This window comes from Schistocerca americana, chromosome 6, assembly GCF_021461395.2.
Source record: "Schistocerca americana isolate TAMUIC-IGC-003095 chromosome 6, iqSchAmer2.1, whole genome shotgun sequence".
Lineage (NCBI taxonomy): Eukaryota > Metazoa > Arthropoda > Insecta > Orthoptera > Acrididae > Schistocerca > Schistocerca americana.
In genome coordinates, this window is record NC_060124.1 from 78,399,735 (window position 1) to 78,420,099 (window position 20,365).

Here is a 20,365-nt window from a genome sequence, read left to right on the forward strand (position 1 = left end):
TTGGCCCCTAAAGAACTGCAGGAAGTTGTACATAGATGACGGGGAGGTTACTGATGCAGCAAAACACTGGTTCTGACATTGACCAGTATAGTGATACCATGTGGGCATACAGGCCCTCCCAGTAATGTGGCCATCACATTGAACAGAGACTATGTTGAAAAATATGGTTTTACAGCCAAAAGAGTGAGGAATAATATGTTGTGTTGTAATCAGGAATAATATGCTGTGTTGTAATCCTGAATAAAACTGACATACTTTCAGGCAAAAAAAGTGTTGCATTGCTTACTGAATGTCCCTCATACACATGAAAGTAAATATATTTAATTTTTGGTCCATGCCACAGTTGTATTCATATGCGATGTTGCCTCCAAGATATTTAAATTTCAATTTTATCCAAGATTTTAGTGCTCAAGACTGCTTTGATCTTACTGATTGTATGCCTTGAAATGCCATCACTTTCATTTTACCCATAGATATTTTACGTTGTATTCTGACTCTGTTCATTGCAATCAGTGCTCGGTTGCCTCCATATAGGATAGCATTTAGTCTAGTGTCACAATCTAAAAATACTACTTTTTAGTCACCATTTTCTGTTTACTGATCACTGCATCCATATAATGCAATCTTAAGCAATCCACCTATTATAAATCACATATCTGAGTTATTCATGAACCTTATTTTCAAGATTCAAAACCCAAAAACCTGAAGTGGGATAATATTATATCTTCAATATCTGGGGCTGTAATAAAAGCACATAAATCAAAGTTATAGCTCAGTTTGATTGTGAGTGTTACCTAATTCTAGTAATAGCAATACACAAAACTTGTACAGGAAGCAGACAGGTTAAATAAGCAACAGTGATATGTTGTTGTAGTTATAATAATGACTTATTAAAAATGAAACATGCAAAGAGAATGCAACTATCACCGGGTATCTATCTGTTGTGATGGCAATGAAGTAGAAAAATGTCCACGAAATAGATGGAAGAAAGGTTAAATGGACAAAGTCAGCAGCTTTAGAAAAATAAAGTAATTAATTTAAAAAAAAACTGTGTTATGTAAACTATAGAGGTTGTTTTATTACTTTTAATTTTCTTAGATTCAGTTTGAATCAGTAAGAAAACAAATATTTACATAACAACTGAAAGGTTGTTAACAGACTTTTTCCATGGGTAACTTCTTGATTAAGGACTTTTTTCACCAATAACACACTGTCTCCAGTCACAATATTTCCAACTTCCTTCAGAGCCATAACTCTATTTTCGAAGACTATTCTGACATGATAGTGAATTATATCTGCTTCAGTTTGTTACCTGCCTTTGGCCACAAATCATCTCCATGGGTGAAACAACTTATAAATTTACACTTATACACCAAACAATTGAACAGGTTTATGACTGTACTACTTGACACAAATGACAAATTGCTACTGAAAAAGTTAAGCTGATATAGCTACATAAATAATTTATGTATTTCACTGTGATGATTTTCACTACTACCAACTTTCATAATAAGAGTGTTTGTAACATTCTACTAAGCAAAATACTAGAAAAATAATAATTGCCAGATCCACCATCAAAGGAGCTGAACTTGTTAATATTCAACATTTTTTTGCTATTTGTTAGTAGGTATTCATTTAGGAATGACTACAGTACTTCACTCTAAATAATATGAATTTAGTCCCCTGGAGTATGAAAAGTGTCCTCAATAGCATTTAGATGTATTACTGTCATTTCCGAATCTGTCCAGGGATAGTCATCAACACAGGCACTAGATAAGAATTATGATGTAACACCTACTTCTCTTTCATTTTTTCCTTATGTTAAATAGCCAAGCACGGAGAAGACTATTATCCCAAAAAATTGATCCCTCCTATGTTATTGTTGTAGATAAGATACCAAAAGTCAGATTATCTGCCAACTGCTACAATCATCTGAATAATGATTTACTCATGACTTTTTTTTGTGAAAAGCTCAGCTTACCAACAAATAGCAAAATATTTCAAGCTACTTAGAATAAAGCATCAGAAAGTAGCGCATAGCCGATTTAGTTTTTGTTGTAATGATGTGACTAGTTTGTGAGAGCAAATAAAGTTATTTATGAAATACAGCAACTAACCACTTTATGTATTTTTATTTACACCAATACACATTTCATGCTTTCCTCTTTTTTGCAATTGGTTTAATACATATTTGAATCTTCAGTAAATACATCATTGTGTCCTCTAAGTCTTAAGCGATGGCATGTCTGAATAAAATTTCCGAGCCACATCAATTTCAATAAAACTCTCCAGCTTTCAATGGCTAGCTCCCCCACCGTTGCCAAGTGTAAAACTACTGATTGCCAGAGCTGGCACTATTTCCCACTTGTATACTCATGATTAAAGTCACTGGCAGCAATCAGAGAGGGCCAAAATGACGTGTGCGAAAGGCAAGGTGGGCAGCTCCTCGCAGCTCTGGCCTGCCACAAGACTGGGTGATGTTAGGTGGAGCGACAGGTCAGTGCTGCATTTGAAACTGCTGCTCCCACCTCCCTAAAAGCATTAAGCACCCATCCTGCTTCCTTTTGACATCCAAAGCCTGCCCCCACACCCTACTCAGTGTGTATCCGTAGTCTCTGTTGAAATTGTTGCTGTTTATGGCCAACTTGTCAGGCTCCTTTTGCTTAATATGTCTCTTGTGCTCAGTACAAGGCTCTGTAACTTTGCAATTGTCTGGCCTATATAAATGCTGCCACACTCTTAAGGGACACCATGCACACTGGGCACACAAAGAGCTATGTTGTCTTTAACAGGGCGTAAAATATATCAAATCTAAGGGGTGGACCAGAACACTGGTCTCAATCTGTGACTCTGCAGCACACATCCTAACTTGCTGCTCGTTCCTCCAGAGTATGGCAGAAAAGTCACCGACTTGGCTTCTTCCACCAACTCACAAGAAGTCCATCTTCAGTGACACCTGAAAGCATTTGCAATGTCTCTTTTGCTGTAGCCATTCTCCCTGAACAAGTGCTGCAATTCAAACTGTGCCAGGTTGTCATCAGAAATAACTTTGGCTTTGTGTATTAATGTGTCTCAACCACTTTGTGTACATGGTGGTGTAAACTACCGGCTTTCAAATATCGATCAGTGTGCATCAGTTTCCTGTACACTGAATGACAAAGTTGGACTCCTGCCTTCCACTCAACCAAAACATCTAAGAACTGTAGCTTTCCATCCTTCTCCATCTCAATGGTAAATTTAATGTTGGGATGGACACCGTTCATGTGATCCACGAACTACTACAGTATATTTTAACTGTGAGACCATAACAGGGAGATGTCATCGATGTACCTAAGGAAGCAAGACAGACCCAACACCACAGAGTTCAGAACCTGCTCCTCAAAGTGGTCCATATAGAAATTCATGACTGCAGAAGACAGTGGTGAGCTCATTGCTGTGTCATCCATCTTACATCCTCAGGTACGTCGATGACACGTTCTTGATATGGCCTCATGGTGAACATACACTGCAGAAGTTCCTAGATCACATGAAGTGTCCGTCCCAACATACAATTTACCATCAAGATGGAGAAGGGTGGAAAGCTACCACTCTTATGTTTTAGTTGAGTAGGAAGCAGGAGGCTGGCTTAGTCATCCAGGGTACACGAAACCAACGCATACTGATCGATATTTGAAAGGCGGTAATTTTCACCACACTGTACACAAGAAAGCAGTCCTGAACATGTTAATACACACAGAGTCAAAGCTATTTCTGATGATGATCACCAACAGTCTGACTGCAGCACTTGAGGCATGTGTTCACAGAGAACACAGCAAAAAGAGAGACTGTGAACACTTTCAGGTGTCACTGAAGAAGGATGCCTTGTGAATCGGCAGAAGAAGCCAAGCTGGTGGCATTCCTGCCATACTATGGGGCAACGAGCAGCAAGATAGGATGTATGCTGCAGAGACATTGATTGAGACCAGTGTTCCAGCCCGCCCCTAAAATAAGAGGTAAGTTGCACCCTGTTAAAGACGACATAGCTCTTCATGTGCCCAGAGTGTACGGTATCCCTCACGAGTGTGGCAGCATCTAAATAGGCCAGACAATTCCCATGGTTCCAGAGCATTATACTGAGCACAAGAGACATTTTAAGCAAAGGAAACTCGACAAGTCAGCCACAGCTGAGCATTGCCTCAAAAACAGACACAAAATACAGTTTGAGAACACAAGAGTCTTGACTCATGCCTCAACATACTGGGACTACATTATAAAAGAGGCGGCTAAGATTAGAACGAACAGCAACAATTTCGACACGGGCTACACACTAAGTAGGGCATGGGAGCAGGCTTTGGATGCCAGAAGGAAGCAATGATGGATGCTTAAGGCTTGTAGGCAGGGGGGAGCAACAGTTTCAAACATGGCGCCAGGTCCTCACACCACCTGACATCATTTGGTCCCGCGATGGGTCGGACCTGCTATGAGCCGCCCAGCTCAGCTCACCTTCTGTGCACGCACTGTTTCAGCCCTCTCCGATTGGTGCCAGTGACCTTAATCATAGATATATAAGTGGGAAATAGTGCCAGACCGGCAGTCAGTAGTTTTACTCCTGACGACAATGGCAGAGTTGGCCATCAAAAGCTCGAGAATTTTATTGGAATTGACACTACTTGAAAACTGAGAAGACTTTATTAATTACATCATTAACCAAACAGAAATTTGGATAATGCAGCTTGCTTTCTAGTCTGCTTGTTTTTATTCCAGTCTTCACTTTTACAGATGTGACACAAACACTTTTCCACTTGTATCTTGCACAAAATCAGCACAGTATCAGGCAGCATGGATACTGTGCTGTTTTTGTGCAAGATATAAGTGGAAAAGGATTGTGCCACACCCATAAATGCAAAACTCAGTATGACAACAAGCAAGTAGAAAGCCAGCTGCAGCATCCAAATTGGTGTCGATGCTTCAAGGACGTATTTACTGATGTTTCAAATATGTGTTCCACCAATTCAAGATGAGTGAAAGCCCCAAATACTTGTTGGCATAAAAAATACATAAAGAAGTGGCTGATCATTGTATTTCTTAAAATAAAATAATCTAGCCACAGGGCTCAACAAGCAGTAAAATGTATTAATTATTTTCAATAAATAAAATGTTATCTCCTGAAAAGCATACATGTATAATGATTCCTACTGATCAGATGATCATTAACTTTTTGTGGGAAATTTTTTGTAAGAAATAAAACTAGCAACGGCATCGGTCAATGTACACGGCTCACCTTTTCGGTCCCACAGAGACTCTTGAGAGCCAGTGACAAGTCGGCAGTAGCCATCCACAAGGTCAGCTAGGCTCTCCGCCTCCCTCAGGGATGCACAAGTCAGCGATAGCGTTTCAGATGAGCCTGCCAGCCACATCTTAACAACAGCCTTGGGGTGAGCATCACAGTCTGAGACAAGTGTCTGCAGTCCACGGACTCTGTTGAACTCTGAAATCTTAGTCGGTGTTGTCGCTCGACCCGACATGTACGATATTCCCAGCTCCGGTCCTATCACCAGTTCCACTGGGATGGAAATGCTCGATTGCTAATATAAATGATGCATATATCTCATGAAATATCACAAATGAAATAATGTATACATGATGATAAATTCATGTAATTTTAATGTTCTGAATGCAATTCCAAAGTTGTTCACATACAGGTAGTGCATAAATCAATTGTCATTTAGAAATAGTAACATGAAAAGAATATGTAACAACTTACTCCAAGAGAGCAGCGGAAGCGTTCTTGGTCGAATCGGTAATGTGCTCTGAGCAGTTCCAAGAATTTAAACATGCATTCCACCTCAGACAGAGACGCAAATTTCTTGAAATGCTGCTGGATCATTTTCCGCAGCTGCTTTGGCTTCAAGCTGTCGAGCACAGCACGGGGCAAAAATTTGTGCATTCCCACCTGAAACAGAGAGCTGCATGCATAAATGAGCAGCAACATCAGATCGATGTGATTTCCTATAAGAGTGCACAAAAAATGAGGATTCAATCAGGGGCAGTGCCTATACAAATGGCAAACCAATGTGGACAACACCTTAAAAATTATCAGATTATTTTCTTGTGACTTTGCCAATACGTTGTGTACAATATATTCAGTATACATTATACTAGGTTAGTATTGTATTGCAGTACATAGTAAGTATGAACACACTACATGACATCAGTGACAAGTATGGTTGTCTGCTAATATATCAAAACTTTTCACTAATTCTTGTGGAATTATCAAGCATGTTTCATACAGTGTACAAAGTAAACTTCAAAATTAGTTGTCTGGTACACTAATTAATGTTCAGTAATATATATGTACAAGTTGAACACTTTACTAATAACTTTTTTGCTTCGAAAACTGTTTGAAGACTCTAAATCAGTAAGCACTGCACAACTTCCTAAATGGTTTTTGTATGAAGTCATTTTAAACATGTAGGCATAGGAATTACATTTATCAGTTCAGTTTACATGGATCATATTACAATAGTTAGAAAAGCATATATTAACTGAGATTCATGTTGGGGTCCCATGTCCTGTAATATCTAGCTATAATTGTAGATGTTCTCTCAAAGTGTATAATGTCAGGCTTCATAAGTATTTTACCAACATATAAATTAAAATCTTTACAACTGAACCATACTCAATGTAAGCTGCTAAATTAAAATAAATATTTGCATTGAGTGTGATTTAATGTCAAAGAATTATTTTATTTGTTGCAAGTATACCACTCACACTATTCTTGAAGTGCTGACAGTAACAAGTCTTAAGTCAAGGGACTTCTAAAACCTCAGCTACAATGTACATGGAACCACAAAGTTACAAGTTACATGTACACTTAATCCATGGTGTTTTAATATATACTAGAAAGTTTTGAAGTGTGGTGTTTCAGACAGATGAAGATTAAATAACTAATGGAGAAATACAGAATTTAACTGAAAACGAAAAACATTTGTTCTCTTTTATTAAATGACAGCTCCTGTTGGATAAAAATGTATTTGCTTACATGACCAGTTACAGCCCTTGGCCGCTATTGACTCCTGTTGCGGCTGAGTATTTGATAACAGTCTAGGGTGCGAACATCTTGTATAAATCTGTACTTCTTTATGCAATTGGAACAGCTATTTAACAAAACTTATAATGACTGTTATGGACACGCCAGCATAGCTGTCCACTTCCAGGACATGGGGAGGTGTCCTCTCTGGAACAAGTCCACCTTGTGAATGTTGTTTTTAGGTGGTTTTTCACATCCACCTACGTAAATTCCAGAGAGTTCCCATGTCCTGTGTCAGATACATGATGCGCAAAAGCTTTGTAAATTGCAATTACACTAGATGCAGACAGAAGGGCAACACGGATTCCTTCCCACTGAGGTGGGTGGTAGGAGCAGATGACAGTAGCTTTAAAATGTCTCTGGGAGTGTCAAATCCATCATAGTAATGGACTATATAAGGGTATGGTAGGTGCTCCGCAAAATTGGAGGAGAGCCGTACCAGTCCTGACCAAAAGTTGGCTGGATAAAGGTCACTGGAAAGGAAGGGAAAAAAAGGGTAACGACAATTATAAATTCCCTACATTTGAGGTAAAAAAAAAAAAACAAACATGATAGACAAAAATCACGAAGACCTTTACAACACTACCTGACTAAAAGACGAGATAAAAAAGTAAAGTTTTGTGGGCTACGTTGATAGGACACATCCTGAGACATGAAGGAAAAGTTAGTTTGGTAATGGAGGCACATACAGTGGATAAAAACAGACAGTTGTATCAAACCAGTATTTTAACTGAAGACTGTAACAATTACAGTAAATGTAAGTTCCAAGTTCAATCAGTGATCGCAGCAGATCATGAAACTTAAATCTTTGATCAAAAATATTTACCTTAAAGTCAAATACAATAATGGGAAGATTTAGTAAACACGTTAGAAAAATAGAATACTACTACAGATGCCAAGTGGATTTCATTTAACACACTACTACTGTGTCTACAAAAACAAAAGATGAATAAACTAGCACCATAGAAGCTGTGAAGCCCTATCTAAACCAAACTTATTTTGCTTCTGAAATACGTAACAGGAGAGCAGCATTATGGTAATTTAGCCAACAGCCCACACTGGAAATGTATATCAAATGCAAACAGTGATGCCAAGGCCAAGTAACTCTTGAATCTCTTTTCCCGAGGGACTTTCACATGCACAATGGCAACAATACTGGTATTTGGAGCACAGTTAAGATGTTTATAAACAAGGAATACCGCTGTAAAATTAGGGAGATTGTGGTACATTGGGATGTTCCCTACCACTGTAAACGTAGTCACCCCACAATTTATTAATCCTCAAGAAATTTAATTTGGATCCACATTTGATGATGATGATGATGATGTTTGGTTTGTGCGGCACTCAACTGTGCTGTTATCAGTGCCCATACAAAGTCCCAATCTTTACACATTCCAATCTCACTACATTCACAAATGATGATGAAATGATGAGGACAACACAAACACCCACTGGATCCACAACTCAGAATCACTCTTTATGTACCCATATTATTATGAATCAATCTGCACTGGCAATCAACTAACCCTAACACTTTTGCCATCAGACACATTATAATATCTGAAACACCTTCTCAATTATATGCAATCAATCCACAGAACCTTTTCCAAAGACACTGCACACACAACTAAGTGTGACCATACTCATGATGGGAGAAAGAGAAAGAGCGTGCTCGTGTCACATAAAAGAGAGACAGAGACACACACATAGAGAGAGAGAGGGAGGAGAGAGAGAGAGAGAGAGAGAGAGAGAGAGAGAGAGAGAGAGAGAGAGAGAGAGAGAGGAATGAAATGATGGCTGGAACAAAATTGCTTACTTCTTAGCATTCAAAATTATTTCAGAGAATTAGCTGGGACTTATCAAGAATTGTGAAATATTTACAAGTGCTGCAAGAATCATGGAATATTTACAAATGCAAGAATCGTGGAATATTCACAACTGACATATTGGTTAGGCTACATTCGTTCAATGCAACTTCCTCAAAGCAGTCCCTATATATATCTTAACTGCTTAAGGCCTGTGTCCACTAGCAAGTAGCTTTCACAAGCTCTTTCTGATGTATTTACTTTAGAACAAAAACTTGTACAAGTTTACTTCAGCAAGTAACTTGGGCAAGTTAATTTCAAGAACTTGCTGGATAAACTTGCAGAACTGTTTCCAACGGAGTCATGTTGCGAGATAGGCGATTGGAAGTTTAGAATGCCACACTTAAAAACAACTGTCGTAGCATTATTATTACTGAAGAAAAATCATGACTGAAGACAAGAAGTTAAGAAAGAAGAAATGTTTGGGTGAAGAAATGGATACAGGGGCACATGTATTAAAGTTGTGAATAAACACTACTGAATGAACTAAAATCAGAGGAATATGCTCAGATTAAAAACTTACTGAGAATGTAGTAATCAAGTTTCTAATATATCTTGTCTATTCTATGATCAAATATTTGAAAACAAGATACAAAAGTGCAGCAAGCTATATCACCAAGAGATTGCCTTTACTTACTCTTCAATTTTTACAAACAGTATTTACTAGTTTTAGTATGGATGTAAATTCTTATATATTTAAGTTAACATTAAAAGTTCAGCTAAAATTGATAGACATCTGCATTAAAATTCTACACCCCTTTTTCTGATGAAACAAAGTGAAATTCATTTGTAAATTCATTTCACACTTCCCTGGCTGATGGTGACTAATTATACAGGGTGTTCAGAAATTCCCATTACCAACTTCCAGGACTTGTAGCGAGGAGTGAGTGCATAATGTTTTGAATATGAACCCATGTCTGGAAACGTCATTCAATGACACTAAAGAGCATCAAAGATATAGGGGCCTGCACCTGTAAATGTGCATATATACAGGGTGATGATGATGTTACAAACTTTGAAGAATGATGGAAAAGCATAAGTGTACAAAAGCTGTACACTAAAATTGTTCTGATACCTCTGACAGTGGAATACAGGTAGCAGGACTGTTGTTGCTAGAATTGTTGGGTAGGAAACTTTCACAGGTGGTAGTATGGACCAAAACAAGAAAAAATGTCTAGTTAACATGGGCCCCAAATTGCATACCTTAATGGATATGAGCACTTGTTTAATAGAGGAGATGAGTTTCACACTAGCGAAGATGAGCAAGTGCTCATAGCTCCTCAGATAAGCATTTAGGAGCCCACCTTTACTAGACTTTTTTATTATTTTGGTCCATACTAGCACCTCTGAAAGCTGCATACCCCATATTCTTAGCAACAACAATACCGGTACATGTGTAGCTTTGACCCTGTGTAGCATTGTTGGACGGTGTTTCCATACATGGGTTCCTGTTCAAAATATTGTATACTCACTCTCCTCTACAAGTCCTAGAAATTTGTAAATACCCTGTATATGTTTAGTGGTTCTAATGGTACATTTGAAGACGAGTACGGAAAAATGGGCTAGCCCTCAAATATAAAAGCTTAGAGATAAGTGTTGCCATCTATTGCTGGGTATAGAAACTATCAGAACTGACATTGGTCTCAACCCTAAATATCACAGTGGGATATTTATGGGTGAGACCAATGTCAGTTTTGATAGTTCCCTTACCCAGCAACAGATGGCAACACTTATCTCTTAAGTTCTGTACATGTGAGGGTTAGCCCATTTTTCCATGAATGTCTTCATTTGTTTCTTGCCTATCTATCTTTGTGCCATTCTCCTTTTTGACACTGACATTTCTGTACCACTTTTTAACGCACAAAACTTCTGCAAGTTTGAAAAAAGTTTGTAGCAACTGGCAAGTTCAGCAAGTACTTCTTGCAGCAAGTGTGTATGATATTGTTTCCAATAATTTGTCAAATCTACTTAAGAAAGTTCAGGAAACTTGTGGAACTCATCTTGCTGGGTGTGTGTTCACATCAAAGAACTTGGAGAAGTAGCTTCTGCAAGCAACTTGCTAAAATTTCCTTGTTAGTGCATACATGCCTTTATGTCAATGTGAAAATTTATAATCTATAAGCATCACACACTTATAATTCTAAATATCATCTATGGAATACTTCACACTCCATGACTGCATGGGCTCTATCAAAATATCATGAACTGCCGACCTCCATCTCTGCTCAGTTGCATATACCAAACATACTACTGATACTGGAATTTCTCTAGCAACAACTTTTAAATTATTACAAGAGGTAGACAACATTAGCATCAACTCAACAGCTCGATCTCACTAGGATAACTGCTGCAGAATAGGTCGTGCTGTCATAATACCCAATGGCTGACTACTAAAAAGCAGAGTAGCAATACTGCCTAGCAGATCCCAGGTAGTTATGTTTACTTTAAAATCTGTACAACTGCTTACAGTGAGAATAAGGTTGGTAGACTCATGCCTGACATGAAATGCTCAGTTCAGTCACTGTCTTCAGAGGCTAGCATAAACAATAAACATTTCACATGTGCTAGCTTGTGCTTGGTGGACTTTCATATTGCTCTCTATCTCCTCTACTATACTCTGATTAAAATAAATTTGCAACTGAAGTTTGATTGTGCCAAGTGATGGGGGCCAGCCAGAAGTCAATTTCAATTCTTTCTTGAGCACCACACGCAGACAATGCTGCCTGTTCGGTAGGTGCATGCAGAGTCCTGTCAAGTGTGGCTAGCTGTAGAATGCCAACATGCCCATTACTGCTGCCATTGAAATCTATCAACCCCAAAGTTATTTTAAATTTTCATGTTTTCTACAGAAATGGTGTGTAAATAACCTCTTTGTCTGTGATAAGATTTCCAGGAGTAGCAATGAAAGAACAATAAAACTAGATAAAAGGGTAATTAAAAGTGTAGAACCACCACAAGTCACATGTAACTTTTTATTATTATACATGTTTCACTTTACCAAAGCAACCATCTTCAGAAATTATGTAACCAAGGACTACATGTTACAATATGGTGGCTCTATAATTTTAATTTCTAACTGTCACTTTTTCCAATGCCTGCATTCCCTAAAAGGTAATTATTTTTTCCCCTTCTCCCTACTGTCCTTTAGTACAGAATACCTACTGCAGCAAGACAATTTAGAAGGACTGGAAAATATAGCATGGAATGTAACAATATTACGAAACGGAAAGTCGCTACTCACCATGTAGCAGAGATGCTGAGTCACCGACAGGCAGCAACTTTTCTTTTATTAGTATTGTTAGATATACTGGATTTAGTCATGTGTTCACTAGTAACCAAAACAGAAATCTACATCAACAAAGAGGGTCCTACTAGATGCTTAGAAATACCTGACAATTGCTGACTCTCAAGTTTTACATATGTACATATTTACATTTTTTGTGTGTCAAGTGACTTGTGCGGCATACTGCTTTGAACTGGAATGCTGTCCATTAGCACTAATATCATTTTATGTTGTGCTGAGAGAGAATAAAAATTTATTATACCTCACGTTCCAGGTACTCAAGATTGGACTTCTTATCAAGGGCAACATGAGGCATCTCTTTGTAGAAATTCCTTATTTCCAAGCAACATAGTTGTACAGCAACATCGTAGTCTAGAGATGGATGATCAGCAGTCAAATAGTCCAGGCGAACCTGAAATTATATTAAAAAGATGCAAGTAACAATGACAGTTCTAACTTTGCATATAAAGCAAAATAAGAGAAGGCTGTATATTTATTGGATGGACATGTAAATTGATAATGCAGGTAGTAGAAAACTATTTCCAAAGTCACAATTCTTTCAGTATATGAGAGTCCTTGCAAAAGGAGGAGGAGGCCAGAGACAAAAATGTTACTCAACAACAGTTGTGACATACCAGGTCAAAAAAACATGTTATATAAATGGTATGAAAAATAGAAATCTGAAACTGAGTTAACTGCCACACCTATAAGTATCATAAATTTAAGTGTAATAAGATTCCATCATCGGGATGTTTGAAAGGTTACAGAATAAGGTAAGGATTAAGCAATAAAACATCTGGCAAACAAGAGTGCCCAGTATATCTAATTTCAAAAGTTCTTTAACTGACATATGATAAAAAAACTAGCAAACATTGCTGATGTCTGGCATAACGGACAACCACTTTCAGCTACTGATGCAGAGTTTGTTGCAAAACTGCATCTTCTTAGTTAACTATAAGATCTGCAAAGAACTGTTTGGCACTTTCACTTAGTTAAGGCAAGATACTGATCCTGTTGTGCAGCAGTTGTTCTTTGACAACATCCTTGCACTCAGTCAACACCACTGAGATCAGTCCGTGCCTCGTGCACTTCAATACCTTCCAGGATTCTACCTTGCAAAAAGAGTATTCAAATAAGATTTAGTAGATTCATACACTATACTGAAAAGCTGCACTCTATTCACAACAAAAGTGCAAGCAGTACAACTTCAAAACTGCCCCTGCTGCCTTTCTTCATTAGTGAACTACAGGTCTCTAGAAAAAAGATGCTAGTTTGTGTATATCAGAACAATGTGCCTACTGCTAGAGGTCTTGTAGTAATTTGGGACAGTGGAATACATCACGGATAAGTCTTTAAAAATCAGTTTTTGATAAAGTAAAGGTGTATTTGAATACATATAATAGTTCACTACCTGATCATAATAAAATGCAAAGGTAACACGATCCTTCTCGTACAACTCATTCAGATTGTCCGGAAGGTAGCGCACCCGCAGCTCATACCGCCATTCTGAATGTGGGTGCTGGTACTCATACTTTTCTTGAACCTAAAAATTGAAAATTAACATTACGTACATGCACATTTGATGAGCATTAAAAAACAATGTTAGGTTATACAGTGAACAAATACATATGCAGTGAATTAAACACAAAATATTGTTACAGAAAACAGAGAAATCTAGCACAGGAATACCGAGTAAGAATTACATTCATTATTTCATTTGCATCATATCAGTACTACAAAAATTAAGTATGGTCATAAAGGTGAAGCAAGTTTTCTCACTTGGTACATTGTGGTGTCCTGGTGTAACCAGAACACCTCCCCTGATGGTGGGTGGACAAGACGCATGGCATACATGCTCTGGCATGCTCTTTCACCACTAGCAAGCCGGCTGGTAACCAGGGATATGATGCCCTGAAATCAAAAAACAATAACCTTTCATTTCCGATGCTTTCAAAGAAGTGACACACTAGTTTTTTCAGAGATTTTCTTTAGATCATTTGTTGTGCATTCTACAAGTACATGCTTCCTGTCACCACTTCTAACAGTACATTACTATTTTTTTCAGACACTGCATTTATGACATTCTTTTATGTCATCTGAGAGTTGAATCCTTTTGCCTTCCTGTGTTTCTCTTTACTTCTATATGTAATTCAAGAAATATTTTGTGTAGGCTGTGCTGAGCAGAAAGTGCATCCTGCGACAGACGCAACTACATTTACATTTATTTTGACAATCGATCTCAATCACATACTGACTATTCTCAGACCACCTGTACCAAAGAACAACAATTATGCATTGAGGTGACAAAAGTCACTAGATAGCGATGTACACATATACGGATGGCAGTAGTATTGTCTACACAAGGTATGAAAGGGCAGTGTATTGGCAGAGCTGGAATTTGTACCCAAGCAATTCATTTGAAAAGGATTCTGGTGGGATTATAGCCACGTGACAGGTATTAAGAGGCTTTCAATGCAGAATGGTAGTTGGAGCTATCGCATGGGATATTCCATTTTGGAAACCGTTAGGGAATGAAACAGTACAAGATCCACAGTGTCAACTGTGTGCTGAGAATACAAAATTTCATGCATTACCTCTCACCATGGACAATGCAGTTGCTAACAGCTTTCACTTAACAACTGAGAGCAGTGGCATTTGCATAGTGTTGTCAGTGCTAACAGACAAGTGACACTGTCTGAAATTACTGCAGAAATCAATGTAGGGCATACTATGAATGTATCCATTAGGACAGTGCAGTGCGGTGATATTTGGCATTTAAGGGCAATGGCAGCAGATGACCGACATGAGTGTCTTTTCTGCCAAAAGCAAATCATCAGCTGCACTGCCTCTCCTGCGCTCATACCCAAATCAGTTGGGCTCTAGGGAAAAAAAAGTTCAGATGAGTACAGATTTCAGTTGATAAGAGCTGATGATAGGGTTTGAGTATGGTACAGACACAAGACAAGTTGTCAACAAGGCTCTGTGTAAGCTTGTGGTTGCTCCACAATGGGGTGTGCTGTATTTACATGGAATGAGCTGGCCCAAGTGAACTGATCATTGACTGGAAATGGTTATGTTCAGCTACTTGGAGATCATCTGCTGTTATTCATGTAGTTCATGTTCCCAAACAATGATAGAATTTTTATGGACAAAAATGCGCCATGTCACTGGGCCACAATTGTTCACCATTAGTTTGAAGAACATTGTGGACAATTCACGCGAATAATTTGGTCACATAAATCATCCGACATTAATCCCATCGAAGATTTGCTGGACCTCATTGAGAGGTCAGTTTGTACACAAAATCCCACACTGGCAACACTTGCGCAACTATGGACGACTATAGAGGCAGCATGGCTCAATATTTCTGCAGGGGACTTCCAACGACTTGAGTCCATACCATGCCGAGTGTTTGTTGCTGCACAAGTTGGGCAAATGGAGGTCCGGCACAACATTAGTAGGTATCCCACGACTTTTGTCACCTCAGTGTATGTAAGATACATAGACAAAAATGAAGCAGTTAAATATTTTGATTGATCAGTCACTGAAATTGTGGAATGCACACTTAAATATATCTTCTGTACATCTACATATAAACCTATCTACATACTCTGCAAACAATGATATGTTGCGTGGTGGATACTACCTTGTACCAAAACTAGTCATTCCCTTTCCAGTTCCATTTGCGAATATAGTGGGGTAAAAACAATTATCTATACGTCTCTGCACGAGCCCCAGTTTCTCTTGTCTTTACAGACCTTACTTTTGGCAGTTGAGAAATCGTTCTGCAGTCAGCCGCAGATGCGAGTTCTCTAAATTTTCTCAACAGTGTTTTGCGAAAAGACCGTCATCTTCCCTCCAGGGATTCCCATTTGAGTTCATGGAGATTTTCTATATTACTTGCATGTTGATCAAACCTAATATAGCAACACGCCTCTGGACTGCTTTGATGTCTTTCTTTAATCTGATCTGTTGGGGATCCCAAACACTAAAGCAGTATTCACTATTGAAGCTGCACTTTCCTAGTATTCTCCCAATAAACCAAAGTCGACTATCGCTTTCCTGTTACCGACATCTTTCTGTTTCATATCACTTTGCAACGTTATGCCAAGATATTTTATCGACGTGACTGCACCATGCAGCACAGCACTAATACTGTTTTCGAACATTACAGGAGTGTTTTTCCTACTCTTTTGCACTTACATCTTTCTACATGGAGCAGGCAATCATTCATCACACCAAACAGAAATTCTACGTCATGCTGTATCGTCCTACAGTCAGTAAATGACGACACCTTCCAGTACATTGCAGTGTCATCAGCAAACAGTCGCAGATAGCTGCCCAACCTATGCATCAGATCGTTTATGTATAGAATGAGTGGTATTACAACAGTGAACTTCCCTGGGCCAAAAATATCATTATGACGACGATCTTCGTTTACATCTACATTATTACTCTGCAATTCACATATATGTGCTTGGCACCTGTTTCTTGGAACCTTTTTCATACTGTATCTCTATTTCCACTCTCGAATAGCAAGAAGGAAAAAATGAACACCTAAAATTTTCTGTGCGAGCTCGGATTTACCTTATTTTGTCACGATGGTAATTTTTCCCTATTTACACCACAGTCTACAAACAATTTTCGTTTTGCGACGAGAAAGTTAGTGATTGAAATTTCGTGAGAAGAACGCCGCAATAAAAAATGTCCTTACCACCTTAACTCGCTTATCATATCCGTGACACACACTCTCCCATTTCGCGATAATACAAGTAGCGTTTCTTTGGACTTTTTCGATGTACTCTGGCAATGTTATATGGTAAGGATCCTACATCGCACAACGATTCTCCGGAAGAGGACGGACAAGCATAGTGTAGGTAGTTTTTTTCAGTAGATTAGTTGCATCTTCAAAGTGTTCTGTCATTGAATGCAGTCTTAGTTCGACGTCCGCACAATATTTTCTATGTGATGATTCCAATCTAAGTTGTTCGTAATTGTAATGCCTAGCAATTTAGTTGAATTGACAAGCTGTAAATTTGTATTATTTACCTTGTAGCCGAAATTTAATGGATTTTTTTTTTAGTACTCATGTGGAGGACGTCCAACTTCTTATTGTTCTGAGTCAACTGCCACTTTTCACACTATGCAGCTATCTTGCGTAAATCACTTTGTAATTCGTATTGATCTTGACAAGTTTACAATATGTTAAACGACAGCATCACCTGTAAACAATCTTCGATGTCTGCTCTGGTGTCTGCTAAATCGTTTTTATATACAGGATGATTCACGCAAATATGTTAATATGTTATTCTACAAGTAAAACTAAATAATAAAGTTCATATAAACATAGGTCCGCAAATGTTTAGTTACAGCTAATAATAGATTTTGCCTAAAATTTCGCAACTTCGCTAGTATGAAGCCATCGCAAAACTCTACGAGGTTAATGTAAAGCACAATTTCCATATATTTTGTTGTTACTGATCTGGTGAATCTAATAAAACATGTCCCAGATGTGTATCTCCAGTAGTTTTCCAGAACATCCAGAGAAGCAAAAAAGAAATTTCGTAACATTTTTAATTTATGAACTACCTGGTCCAATTTGTTTTTTAAATTCCAGATAATTGCACAAAGTTTTCAACAGTTGTAGATAATTTAATTTTGGAAAAATGATGGTAATAACGTTAACTGAAACTTTATAAGTGCGTCTGATAGTCCGCTTTTATTAATACCACACCACACGTGAATTCACGTTAAACCACAAAAAACAAATCTCAGTGTTAAGGAAGTTGTACCGTGTGAATTTAGCTGCACGTGTATGAACAGATTTTTGGTGCTCGTTATCAGTTTCACAGGGTCGTTCTTAATTTTGCCCATTGCATTCATAATGCGAGCACGTAATTCCTCACGTGTATTTCCTTTGTTCTTATGAACTATGTCTTTCATCCATCCCCATACACAAAAATTCATCCATGTTAAATGGGGGCGATCTAGATGGCCACGGACGTGTAGCACCATTCTTATTTCATAAATAATATACAAAATACAACAGTTACTATGTGGTTTCACTTAAATACACTGTTTACTATGTTCTTTCACTGAACAATACAGAAAATTAACTCGACTAAAACAACTCACTAATGGTCGCCAACAATGACATGATCGTTTCTACTCGAAAATAAACAAATTTACTTGAGTAACAATTTTTGCTTCTCTGAATGTTCTGCAAAATTACTCCAGATACACGCCTGGGACATGTTTTGTTATATTCACAAGACCCATAACAAAAAAAAAAAAAAAAAATGGGTATCGTGCTTTACTTTAACCTAGTACTGTTTTGCGATGGATTCATATCAGCGAAGTTGCTAAATTTCAGGCAAAATCTTTTATTAGCGGTAACTAAACATTTGCGGACCTATGTTTATATGACCTTTGTTCTTTAGTTTTACTTGTAGAATAACATCGAATATCTGCACATCTTCGTGGGTCACCCTGTAGGTAATGAACAGCAGAGGGCCTATAACCTTCGGATACCACAATATCACTCCTGCTTCACGCGATGAATTCCCTCCAGTTATTACGAAGTGTGATCTTTCTGACAGAAAATCACGAAGCCAGTAGCACAATTGAGATGATTAGGTGACAAAAGTCTGTGAAGATCTGGATGGATGGAATCAATTTGATATCCTCTGCCGATAGCAGTTCTTACTTCGTGCGAATAAAGAACCAGCTGTGTTTCACAAGACAGATTTTGTTCTATATCCATGGTGGCAGTGTGTCTTTAGTTCGTTTTCTTCGAACACAGTTTATGTTCCAAAATCCTAATAATATCGATGTTGGTAATACGGGGCTACAACTCAGTGAATTACCTTCTCCTACCTATCTCATGAAGTCGAGTGGCCTGCGTAACTTCCCAGGCTTTATGTAGAGATTTTTCGTCAAGCGAGTATGAGAGAGGTGTCTAAAGTAGTCTTTGACCTGCTCGGCAACTGTATCATTTGAGTCACATGGTCGGTAAAAGAAATCATTTATTAATTTATTACCTACTCACAAGAACTGTCTACTTCGATTTCATTACAACATAAGCTGCTTCTAACAGCAAGTGTATGGTGTGAAAAGTGGTAATTGACACTAAATTACGAAAAGTGTGAAGTCATCAACGTGAATAATAAAATAAATCCGCTAAATTTCGGTTCCACGATAAATCACACAAATCTAAAGGCTGTAAATTCAACCAAATACTTAGGGATTAAATCACAAATAACTTTAAGTGGAACAGCCACATATATAATGTTGTGGGGAAGGCAAACCAAAGATTGCGATTTACTGACAGAACACTTGGAAAGTGCAACAGGTCTACTAAAGAGACTGCTTAAATCTCGATTGTCTGCTCTTCTGGAGTACTGCTGTGTGGTGTGGGATCCGCATCAGGTGGGACAGACGGAGGACATCAAAAAAGTTGAAGGAAGCGCAGTGAAATTTCAATCACCAACTTTCTTCCCCGATTGCCAAAATATTCTCTTGGCGACCACCTACATACGAGAAATGAGTGTCATGGTAAAATAAGAGAAATCAGAGCATGCACAGAAAGATTTAAGAGCTCATTTTTCCCGCGCGCCGTTGGGGAATGGAAGTGTAGATAAATAGCTTGAAGGTGGGTATATGAATCCTCTGCCAGGTACTTGATTATGAACTGCTGAGTAAACATGTAAATGTAGAACAAACGCGCTACAAACAACTGTATTTAATCTACACCTTCTGAACACTATTAGGTACACTGTAAAAATTTCGGTTGAACTTACCACTGAATATAGCCAGCTTTCATTAACTTTAAAGATTTGGGCTTCAGTTCGTTCTATTAGTGCTTGGAGCTGCGGTTCTTCCCCGGCTCAGCTACGACAATTTACAACTACAATGCCGATTGTTGATATATCTACCTCGTCCTGTGTTTGGCATGCATCCTAGGAGACTGAAGTCCTTGTCGTTTCCCGAAGCAATGCAATTAAAAAATTGCAGAGTTCACTCCAAAAAGCACGTTCTACCCGCGTAGCCACATCCTGCGTACAAAAGACCACTGACCTATTAAGTAGATCCCGACATCTATCCACCCTATGGCATACGACAAGGAATCTGCAGCCTACACGGCCGCAG

At 38.3% G+C, this 20,365-nt stretch overlaps 1 protein-coding gene across 5 annotated transcripts in view; it reads right to left on the reverse strand.

The window, feature by feature from the left end:
• Nucleotides 1–20,365, reverse strand: part of LOC124619339 (focal adhesion kinase 1) — a 749,959-nt gene that overhangs the window by 100,463 nt on the left and 629,131 nt on the right. For all 5 annotated transcript variants that reach the window (XM_047145654.1, XM_047145653.1, XM_047145656.1 and 2 more), the window contains 5 exons: nucleotides 13,997–14,128; nucleotides 13,629–13,760; nucleotides 12,480–12,629; nucleotides 5,744–5,932; nucleotides 5,261–5,564 (listed from right to left, as the gene is read on the reverse strand). In XM_047145654.1, the coding sequence (XP_047001610.1) occupies nucleotides 5,261–5,564; nucleotides 5,744–5,932; nucleotides 12,480–12,629; nucleotides 13,629–13,760; nucleotides 13,997–14,128 (907 nt within the window). The remainder of the gene's footprint in view (nucleotides 1–5,260; nucleotides 5,565–5,743; nucleotides 5,933–12,479; nucleotides 12,630–13,628; nucleotides 13,761–13,996; nucleotides 14,129–20,365) is intronic.